The sequence below is a fragment of the Bison bison genome, unplaced genomic scaffold (assembly GCF_000754665.1).
Source record: "Bison bison bison isolate TAMUID 2011002044 unplaced genomic scaffold, Bison_UMD1.0 scf7180017864241, whole genome shotgun sequence".
Classification (NCBI taxonomy): Eukaryota; Metazoa; Chordata; class Mammalia; order Artiodactyla; family Bovidae; genus Bison; species Bison bison.
Genome location: NW_011494813.1, coordinates 1278429 through 1290525, shown reverse-complemented (window position 1 = coordinate 1290525; position 12097 = coordinate 1278429). Strand labels below are relative to the sequence as shown.

Sequence of the window (12097 nt, the reverse complement as noted above, 5' to 3'; positions counted from 1 at the left end):
GTGTTAGGAAATCCACTGCCGCCGTACATCTCAGGCAGCATTTCCTTTCCAAGTTTTATCAGCAAACAAAGCGAATATTCTCATTTTCATCTGCTTGAATACTTATCTCAAAACTGCTTCCAAACTCAAGCAGGGACAAGTTGAGGCTCTCACTGGGTGCCTTCTAACCCCCAAAACAAAGACTCACTCTTGTATCTGTTGCAGCTTCTAGCAAAGCTCATCGTACAGACAGACACTCAAAAAGCATTTATCAAATAGAATCCAAAGGTGTAACTGATGTGCATAAAATTGACAGACTAAAATTTTTCTTATGCTTATGTGTATCAACTATAAAAATAATTATCTTAGTGTCTCTGTGAGACTAACAAAATACAATATATTTCATATATAACAGAAAACATTTATTTCCTATTTACATTTCCATTTTTATGTAAATCATTGCACATCATATCACATATCAAAAAAGAAAAGAAAGGAAAAATATAAACTTTAAAAGTCAGTGAAGAAAGCATCATAGTGTATGATAATCAGCAGTCTCGAAGCTCTCGTTTCTTGCTCTTTTTAGATTTTTTGCTTGTTTCTTGACGAATGGTGTCATACTCCAAAACGGCCATGTTGGAAAGTCTCTGTAAGTACTGAGATGATGCTCCAGCGAGAGGATCGCTGAAGCCAGAACCTGTAAACAAACAACAAACAAAAAACACTTATTACAATTGAATTAAGCACACATGAACGATACTCTCTTTAGAGTACAAATGAAATATCTTTTCCTCAAATGACCATTAAACACCGCTAGGCTGCCGTCTATGGGGTAACACAGAGTCGGACACGACTGAAGCGACTTAGCAGCAGCAACATCAGTTCTTCATATAACATTCTTTGAAGTAGAGATGAAAGCCACTTAAGTTTCTAAGTGAGTGGAATGGCAAAGTGAAAGCATTCAGTCGTTCAGTCCTGTCCAGCTCTTTGTGACCCCATGGACTGTAGCCCGCCAGGATCTTCTGTCCATGAGGATTCTCCAGGCAAGAATACTGGAGTGGGTTGCCATTCCCTTCTCCACAGGATCTTCCTGACCCAGGAATCGAACCTGGGTCTCCTGCACTGCAGGCTGATTCTTCACCGCCTGAGCCACAGGGATGACAAGTCATCCAAAAAATATTGAACTCAAAAATGCTCAATGCCGGTATTTAATGATATAAAACTAAATCGGAGTTTGTTATCATCTCCAAATAAAACCATTTCTCATAAATGTTAAGTGAAGTAAAACAGTAAAGTTATAAAATAAGTCACTCACTGAAACAGCAATAATGAAGTTTCTATTATAGAAGGAGAATAATAACAATAATAATAGATAACATTAATTGAATGATCTCTTGTATGTCAAGTATTTTTCATCTATATCATCTACACATCAATACTATGAAGTCAGTAACTAGTACTGTCTTGGATTACAGATTTAAAAAAGAGTTTAGAAGTTGTTAGAGGCAGGATTTAAATCAAGATCCATCATTCAAAGTTCCTATGTAATATGTATAAATTCTTCTATTTAGAAACATACAAGGCTTTAATAGTAATAGACTGATCCATATTTCTTTAAAATACTATTATTTAACTGCAGTTTCAAGTGCCAAAAATAAAAACTGTCTTCAGTTCTCCAGTGCAGTTGGTATTTTTGTTTGTTTTATTTCAGTGTGTAATTAGAGTGGAAATTTCAGAGAAAGAGTAGAGGGGAAGAGCTGAGCAGGATTCCAGTTCTTAGCAGTACAATGAACTGGACACTTAGAGTCTTTGGCTGCAAAAAGTAGATTCTAAGAATTATTGGAGAAGGAAATGACAATCCACTGCAGTATTCTTTCCTGGAAAATCCCATGGACAGAGGAGAAAACAGGGCTACAGTCCATGGGGTCAAAAAGAGCCGGACACAACTGAGAGACTGAGCACTGAGCAAGCATTAAGCAAACCTCAAAACAATTCAAAGAACTGGTATCATACAGACCAATGCAATTAAATTGGAAACTAACAATAAATTCTAAGATTCTCAAATATTTAGAAATATATACACATTCTAAACTATTCACTCATCAAAAATAAACTGTAATAAACATTAAAAATACTTATAACTAACTGATAAAGAAAAATTACAAAACTTGTGTGATGTAGCAAAAGTTGTACATAGAAAGGTTTATACCTTAAAATTCCTGTTTTAGAAAAGAAGATTGAAATTAATAAGCTCAATATAAGACATACATTAGGAAAAGAACAACCCAAAGAATATGGATGTGCTTAGTCGCTCGGTGGTGGGTGACTCTTTTCGAGCCTGTGGATTATAGCCCACCAGGCTCTTCTGGCCATGAAGTTTTCCAGGCAAGAATACTGGAGTGGGTTGCCATTTCCTTCTCCAAAAGAATATGGAAGAAGGATGTAATACAGGAAAGAAAATTCAATGAAGTAGAAAACAAACTTACAAAAAGAAAAATTTTTTTAAAGATAAAAATTCTTCCTTGAAAAAACTAATAAAAAAGGGAAATTCTCTGGTTCAATTAATTAAGAAAAAAAACAGAAGACCTAAATAACTAATATTAGGAGAAGTACAGATGGAACAAAAACTAAACTTCATGCCAATAAATTTGAAAATGCAGACAAAACTGCAAAATTCTAGAAAATATAACTTACCAAAATTGATGGAAGGAGAATTACAATGCCTTAAGAGTCCTAAAATTAAAATGATTGAATTAATATTAAAAAATTCCTCTAAAGAAAACAAGTGATCCAAATAATTTTACAAATGAACTCTATCAGACTTTCAAGGTAGAAATCATTCCAATTTTAGGTCATATCCTTCAGAGGAAAGAAAAAGCAGAATACTCCCCAGTTTATTTCATGAAGGCATTATAATCTTGACACTGAATTCAGGCAAAGAGAAAATTAGTGGTAGTCTCACTCATTAAGATAGATTTTAAAAACCTAGCAAAATATTAAATATGGTAGTACACAAAATGATAATGAATTATGCCTTAAATGTGAGTATCCCAGGGATGTAAAACTGGCTGAACATTAAAAAAAACATCTACAAATGTCATTTTTCACATTAGAAAATTAAACAGAAAATCACAAGATCATTTCAATCAATTCAGAAGAAAATGTTTGATAAAATTAAACTTTCATTTGTTTTTAAAATAAAAAACTCTGAGCAAATTAAAGAGAATTTCTTTATCTTGATAAAGGATATCTACGCAAAACATACACTACACATCATTCTTTATGAGAAAACATTAAGGGAGTTTCCTTTAAAATCAGAAACAAGTCAAAGATGCCTATTTTTCATTTCTATCCACCACTGTATTGGTGGTCCCAGTCAGCTTAGTAAAATTAGAGAAATGAAAGCTTGGGTGGGGGGTAGGAAAAACCTTTGGAAAGAAAGAATAAAACTGACATCATTCACATATGGTAATCTACATAAAGAACTAAAAAATTATATATTTCATATATTAATATATATACACAATATAAAACATAAATCAAGAAATAACAAGAGACTTTATCAAGGTGGATGACTGGAAGATTAAATTGTAAAAATTAACTACATTTCCAAATATCTGCAAGAGAAAGCTATAAATTTTAATCGTAAAAGAATTATGGCAGACTACTAATGATCTTTTCAAAACTTTTTACTCTTTCCAAAACAGAATTTTAGCTGAGGACAAGGCCAGCTAAAAGGGAGAGATTACCTTTCTCAGCTTGCTTTAGAGCTAAGTATAGCTTTGTTAGTGAGTGTGAACCAATACGATATGAGCAAATGTGCAAATTTTAAAACTATAGTCCTCTTATCCTAGACTTCTGGACTTACTGTTTTTGTGGGATGTATTTGATAACTGCTTCAATCTCCTCAATAGTTCTACTACAGCTCTGCACAGCCTGTCCCTTGTTCATGATTCAGTCTGGGTAGGCTGTACGTTTCTATGAACTTACCCATTTTTTTCTAGGTTCCCCAATTTGTTGACATAATTGTTCACAGTAGCTTCTTATAATCCTTTTTATTTCTGTAATCAGTTATGATGTCTCCTCTTTCATTCCGAATTTTAACTATTTGTGTCTTCTCTGTTTTTTTCTAGTGTAACCGAGGATTTGTCAACTTTATCTTTTCTAAAAATTGAGTCTTGGTCCTGTTGATTTGTTTTCTGTTCTGTTTCACTTTGTTGTTTTTGCTGTTTAGTCACTGAGTCATGTCCCACTCTGTTGCAACCCCATGGACTGTAGCCCACCAGGCTCCTCTGTTCATGGGATTTCCCAGGCAAGAACACCGGAATAAGTTGCCACTTCCTTCTCCAGGGGATCTTCCCAACCCAGGGATCGATCCTGCATCTCCTGCAATGCAGGCAGATTCTTGTCACTGAGTCACCAAGGAAGCTCATTTGTCTTTTCTCTAATGTTTATTATTTTCTTCCTTCTGCTAAGTTTGGGCTTAATTTATTCTTCTTTTTCTAATTCCTTGAGGTGTAAGTTTATGTGGTTCACTCAAGATCCTTTTTTTTTTAATGTGTTTGCCACTATAAATTTCACTCAGCACATTGCTTTTGCTGCAATCTATAGGTATGTTGCATTTTTAAATTTTTATTTGTTCCCAGATATTTCAAAATTCCCTTGTGACTTCTTCTTTGACCCATTAGTTGTTTGAGTGTACTGTTTACTGTAGGTTTTTTAAAGACCATCTTTATCAAATTAAGAAAGTTCCCTTCTACTCATAGTTTGCTAAAAATATTTTTAATCATGAATATTGAATCCTATTAAAATATCTTTTACAATTATTAAAGAGAACATATGCAGTTTCTCCTTTATTCTATTAACAAGATGATAGACATCAATTGCTTTTCTAATGTTAAATCAATCTCACATTTCTTAGATAAATCTGACATGGTATGTTGCATTATCCTTCTTATATATCACTGAATTTGAATTGATAAGTCTTGTTTAGAATTTTTATTTCTATTTTCTTAAGAAAAATTGGTCTATAATTTTAAGTTTCTTATAAGGTCAAAGCTAGGTTTTAGAATCAAGGTTAGTGACCTGATAAAATGGGTCTTCAAGTGTTCCTTCTTTTCCTATTTTCTGGAATTATTTATATCACACAGCTTTTTAAAATTGAATGTTGGATAAAGAAGTTATGATACATATATACAATGGAATATTTCTCAGCCATAAGAAGGAATGAATGTGAGTCAGCTGAACTGAGGTGGATGAACCTAGAGCCTGTTATACAGAGTGAAGTAAGTCAGAAAGAGAAAAACGAATATCGGATATTAACACATAACATATGTGGAATCTAGAAGAATGGTACTGATGAACCTATTTGCAGGCAGGAATAGAGATGCAGGTGCAGGGGAAGGACTAGAGGACACAGGGGGGAAAGGAGAGGGTGGGACAGACAGAAAGCAGCATCAACATACATGCATTACCTTGTGTAAAGCAGGTGACCAGTGGGAAGCTGCGATATAGCACAGGGAGCTCAACCCAGAAGGGTGGGATGAGGGGTGGGTGGGAAAGAGGCTCCAGAGGGAGGGGATATGCGTAGACTTATGACTGATTCGTGTTGCTGTATGGCAGAAATCAACACAACAGTTGTAAAGCAATTATCCTCCAATTAAAAATAAATATATAAATGCTGGAAGAATTTACCAGTGCCAATTCTGCTAGGTTGTGGTTTCTTTTTTTTATATGATACTGATAATCTCTCTCTCTCCTGTCAGTCTTGCTAGACATTTATCAATTTTATTCATGTTTTTAAAAAACTAACATTTGGCTCTTGTTGATTTTTCCTGATTGAATATTTGTTTTCTACTTTGTTGATTTTTGCTCTTGATTACTTTTTCATTTTCTTTGAATTTAATATGCTGTTCTTTTGTTAAATTCTTGAGATTAATATTAAAATCATTGCTTATTAAGCCTTTCATCTTTTCTAATACAGGTACTTCATGCTTTAAGTTTCCCTAAAAGCTATGTTTTTACTATACCCAAGGAGTTTTGACGTATCATATTTTCATCATCCTTCAGTTCAAACTAATATGTAAATTCCACTGTATTTCTCCTTTGACTCACAAGTTACTTAAAAGTACATTTCTTAATACCCAAACCTCTGTGGGATTTTATAATTATTTTTAATTACTGATTTCTAGTTTAATTCCACTGCAGTCTTATTTGATATTTGTTTAAAAATCTCCTATAATGTCTACTTTCCTTTTCATTACATTCCTTTGATCTTTGTGTATTTTATGTTAATAGAGCATACAAATTTAGGATGGTTAAATCTTTCTGTTGTATTAATCCTTCTGTTACTATGAAATATCACTCTACTGTGCATAATACTTCCTGCTTTGAAGTTTATTTTGTTTGATGTTAGTGTAGCTATAACAAGCTTTCTTTTAATTACCATTTACATGGTTTATATTTTTCTATCCTTCTATTTTCGATCTTTCCTGCCCTTTTAAGGTGTGCTTCTTATAACCTGGGTTGAGAAAATCCCCTGGAGAAAAAGGAAAGGCTACCCACTCCAGTATTCTGGCCTGGAGAATTCTATGGACTCTATAGTCCATGGGATCGCAAAGAGTCGGACATGACTGAGCGACTTTCACTTCACTTCTTATAACCAGCATATAATTATTTTTATTAGTCTGATGGGTTTTGTTTTTAGCTGAAATATTTAGTCCACTTATATCCAATGTATTTATTGTATGTTTAATTTTAATATTACTAGTTGTTTTCTATTTGTCCTATTTCATATTTCTTTTTTTCCTCTTTTCTTGCTTTGAGATGATTAAATATTTTTTACTTTTCTATTTCCCTATAATCTTGTTACTTGTATCCTTTTCTTTTAGTGGTTATCATACAGATTTTATCATACCTCTTTGACATATTACAATTGACTTTTTAAAAGAAATTTTATTTCTTGGTTGTGCTATGTGGTGTGTGGGATCTTCTCCCCAATCAGGAAGCATAGAGTCTTAACCATTGGACCACCAAGGGGAAGTCCCTACAATCTACTTTAACTTAATTACTATATTTCAAATAATGCAAGGAGCTTACAACATTTTAACTCCATGTATGCCCCATCCCACTTCTGTGGTATTACTGTATTTCATTTCTACATATATTTTAAACTTCTTAAGAAAATACTACTGCTACTGCTTCTCTTTCCTTTACAAGTTGTCATGCTTTCATCTTGTATCATTATTTCTTTAATATTTCTTTTAGTGTAGCTCTACTGACAATTAAATCTTTCAACTTCCATTTGAATAATAATGTCTTTATTTTGTTTTTACTTTTAAGGATATTTTCATTGTATATTCAAATTGAGTTTGGCAGTTACTGTCATTCAGCACTTGAAAATACCACTGCTTTGTCTTCTTGCTTCCATTGTCTCCATTGGAAAGTCAGTTGTATGTCTTACCATTGCTCTGCGGAAGAGAACTTATCTTTTTTCTTTTTTTTTTTTAATATTTAGCCTTTTTACTATAATGTGACTAACTATGATTTTCTTTGTTGCTATTCTGCTGGAGGTTCATAGAATTTTTGTATCCATTGTTTGGTATTTTTCAGTCAATTTGGGAAATTCTCAGCCAGTAAGTAAATACTGCTTGTCTCACTTTCTCTTGCTCCTCTTAATCTGGAATTAGAATTATACATGTGTAAAGTAGTTTTATCTTATCACATATTGTCTTTGCATATTCTGTTCTGTATTATCTTTCTCTCTTCACTTTAATTGGGTACTTTCATAATGCTCTATCTTTCATTTTACTAATCCTATAATATAGTTTTCCATATTTTACCAATTTTATTGAGGCATATATGATACAAATTGTGTATGTTTAAAATATACCACTGATGACTTGCTTCCCTGGTAAGACAGTAAAGAAACCGCCTACAATGCAGGAGACCTGGGTTCGATCCCTGGGTTGGGAAGATCCCCTGAAGAAGGAAATGGCAACCCACTCTAGCATTCTTGCCTGGAGAATTCCACAAACTGAGGAGCCTGGCAGACTATGGTCCATAGGGTCGCAATGAGTCAAACACTGAGCTACTCTCACTCACTCACTCACTCACTCACTGATGACTTGATATACATATACATTGTAAAATGATTATCATAATTAAGTTAGTTAACACATCAATCATCTTACTTGTTTACCTTTTTGAGGAGCAGAGGAGATGAGAACACTTAAAATTCTACTTGCTCAGCAAACTTCAATACACCATATAGTATTACTAACTTCAGTCACCATGCTGTACATTATATCTCCAAAACAGCTCCCCATTTTCCTCAGTCCCCACTCACTGATAACCACTATTCTACCCTGTCTCTGTTTGACATTTTAAAAAATTCTACATATAAGTGATACCATGCGGTATTTGTCTTTCTCTATCTGACTTCTTTCACTTGTATAAAGTGTTCTGGGTTCATCCACACTGTTACAAAGGTAGGATTTCCTTATTTTTTTATGTCAAAGTAATATTCCATTGGGTATATATATATATATATATACACTGCATCTTCTTTATCCATTTATCTGTCAATGGACACCTAGGTTGTTTCCATATCCTGGCTGTTGTGAATAATGCTGCAGTGAATATGTGAGTTCAGATCTCTTTGAGATATGGATTTCATTTCTTTTGGAAATATATCCAGTACTGAGATTGATGGATTACATGGTAGCTTTATTTTTAATTTTTTTGAGGAACCTCCATACTGTTTTCCATATTGCCTGGCAGGGTACAGTCCATGGGGCTGCAAGAATCAGACACGACTTAGTGACTAAACAACAACAAATCATAAGGACCAGGTGGTCTCCAAACAATGATGAAGACCTTCCCTGACATATTCCTGACACCCATGAGAATAGTTACCCATTCATAAATCTTGACTTAGGAATGTTCTTCCTGTTTCTAAGCATATACCCCCATACGCTAGGTTAACTATAAATTTGTCCAACGGCCACTCGGTAATGCAGAGTGCAGCTACAGATGTTTCCAGTCGTCGTTCACCCTGGAACTCCCACCCTGTGAATAAATCACCATATAATAAGCTGATCCATTGATTCAATGGCACTGTCTGCCTTGGTTTTCGGTCTCAAGGTGCCTCCTCATTTTGAGAGGTACTGTTTATTCGCTCCATCTTCCAACATGACATGATAAAGGCATGTATATAGTGAACACAACATGCACTTAAGTTGATAAAACAAGCACAGCTTAAAAGAAAAATTGACAAAACAAAGACAATTAAGTCAGTGGAAAGAAAGGAAGTTTTAAAAAAGATAAGTATTTTCACACCCTTCATAAGACAAGTCGTAGGAGAAAAAGATGATCCAGCTTACCTTTTGATTTCTCCTGAAGTGGTGTCACAGTACATGTGGGCTTAGTCTTCTTTAACCTAAAATTATATATTTTCATAAATTCACTTTATATAAATCCAGGGTACATTAATTTTTTAAAATACTTTGAGACAAGAAACTTGCTTTCAGTGAAATTCACTTGTTGAAGGACATCATATAAAAATTAAATAAACATTAAAGGAAGGAAACTCCTCCCATCACAAATAACCACATCAGAGGCAGATATGAACCAACTCAGTATCTTGGTTTTTGCTAACAAATTTTACCAACGGGTGAGTGCTATGTCATCCTTTTCCCACCTTTATCTGAACTTATAACTAATCATGATTCAGGGAATGCTAGAGGAAGGGACTTAAGATTAATTAGCATAATATTTAGATATGCCAGATACCAGTTCAGTTCAGTTCAGTCGCTCAGTCAACTCTTTGCAACCCCATGGACTGCAGCACGTCAGGCTTCCCTGTCCATCACCAACTTCTGGAGCTTGCTCAAACTCATGTCCATCGGGTGGTGATACCATCCAACCATCTCATCCTCTGTCATTCCCTCCTCCTCCTGCCTTCAATCTTTCCCAGCATCAGGGTCTTTTCCCATGAGTCAGTTCTTCACATCAGGTGGTCAAAGGATCGGAGCTTCAGCTTCAGCATCAGTTCTTCCAATGAATATTCAGGACTGATTTCCTTTAGGATCTCCTTGCAGTCCAAGGGACTCTCAGAAGTCTTCTCCATCACCACAGTTCAAAAGCATCAATTCTTCAGCACTCAGCTTACTTCATGGTCCAACTCTCACATCCATACATGACTACTGGAAAAACCATAACTTTGACTAGACAGAACTTGGTCAGCAAAGTAATGTCTCTGCTTTTTAATATGCTGTCTAGGTTGGTCATAGCTTTTTTTCCAAGGAGCAAGCATCTTTTAATTACATGGCTGCAGTCACCATTTGCAGTGATTTTGGAGCCCAAGAAAATAAAGTCTCTCACTGTTTCCATTGTTTCCCCATCTATTTGCCATGAAGTGATGGGACTGGATGCAATGTTTTTTGAATGTTGAGTTTTAAGCCAGCCTTTTCACTCTTTTTAAGCCAGATACCAACTATCAGTTATTTGTGCTCTTTTTACCTATTAATTACCACAATTGGAATTTTGTCATAATCAACTTCTATTCCTACAAATAAACCTAGATAATGAGTAAGTTATTAGAGGAAATACATCATGATCAAATTGGCCGTAGGTAAGATAACTCATAAGCATTCCAAATTTCTTGTAAGTACACTAAACTTACAAACCAGCTATAACTTTTTCCCCCTCTATCCAATCAAAACATATATTCATTCTTAATCCATGTAATACACTAAACAAAGTCAGCCTACATGGCTGCTTGGAGGTATCGGAGCAACTTATTACCATGGCAACATCACCTCTCCTAGACATCAAATATGGGTACAGTTGAGGTAAGTATACCTAGTATTTACACTGAGGTTGGAACTCAAGACCAGCCTTACTGATTGTTATGTAATAAGCTTTTAGTGGTCCCTAAGGATACTCCTCAGAAAAAAAAAAAAAAAGGATACTCCTCAGATTCTCTTGCACCTTCTGAGAGACAACTGAAATTCTATGATTAATCTTCTTAGTGTGAAGGGCTTTGTGCATGCCTGTGCTAAGTCGCTTCAGTTGTGTCTTGATTCTTTGCGACCCTATGGACTACAGCCCACCAGGCTTCTCTATCCATGGAGATTCTCCAGGCAAGAACACTGGAGTGGGTTGCCATGCCCTTCTCCAGGGGATCTTCCTGACCTAGGGATCGAACCTGCGTCTCCTACATCTCCTGCCTTGGCAGATGGGCTCTTTACCACTAGCGTCATGTCCTCAAAAAACACAGAACATACATTTTTAAAAAAACAGTATCAAATATCAGAACAAATATCTTGTGCTTGGCTGCAGAGAACTTTTAAAGATAACACTGGTGAGTTGAGAGGTCATATTGTGTCAGTTTCATAATATTAATTTAATGGAATTAAACTTACAAATCATTGCTTCAGGTCTGCTAGTATGACAGCTGATGGCAGTTTATCATATCATATGCAGAATAGTCAACTGTAACTTTTAAATGCACTTCACCTCTAGGACTATTTTCAATTACATTACCACAATACATCATCTTGCAGTTCACTGAAAAATTTTATCACTAAAGAAACTTAAAAACACATTAAACTTTTATCAGAGTATAAAATCAAATATCCATATATACAGAGATTTTTTTTTTTTAAAGGGTAAGGGATTGTATACAAGACAGACAAAAATGAGTACTTTCCTGCTTTGCCAAGACTGTCCTTTCACAGGGCGTTGTGCAATATGTAGAGGAGAATAAAATACTTGTAGGCAACTTGATATGTTCTCAGTAGAATGGCTAAAATAAAGACACAGGAAAAAGAAATAATATTTACGTCCACCAAGCACAAACGCTGGGCTGGAAGAAACACAAGCTGGAATCAAGATCGCCGGGAGAAATATCAATAACCTCAGATATGCAGATGACACCACCCTTATGGCAGAAAGTGAAGAGGAACGAAAAAGCCTCTTGATGAAAGTGAAAGTGGAGAGTGAAAAAGTTGGCTTAAAGCTCAACATTCAGAAAACGAAGATCATGGCATCCGGTCCCATCACTTCATTGGAAATAGATGGGGAAACAGTGGAAACAGTGTCAGACTTTATTTTT

At 35.0% G+C, this 12097-nt stretch overlaps 1 protein-coding gene across 3 annotated transcripts in view; it reads right to left on the bottom strand.

Moving 5' to 3' along the window:
* Positions 1-399: 399 nt before the first annotated feature.
* The window catches only part of LOC104993635 (chromosome unknown open reading frame, human C8orf89), a 17437-nt gene continuing 5739 nt past the window's right edge, over positions 400-12097 (bottom strand). For 2 of the 3 annotated variants that reach the window (XM_010846951.1, XM_010846950.1), the window contains exons 3-6: positions 11693-11788; positions 9363-9418; positions 2674-2712; positions 400-676 (exon numbers count right to left, since the gene is read on the bottom strand). In XM_010846951.1, coding sequence (XP_010845253.1) covers positions 528-676; positions 2674-2712; positions 9363-9418; positions 11693-11788 — 340 coding nt within the window. In that variant the 3' untranslated portion in view covers positions 400-527. The remainder of the gene's footprint in view (positions 677-2673; positions 2713-9362; positions 9419-11692; positions 11789-12097) is intronic. The other variant, XM_010846952.1, reaches the window with a different exon arrangement.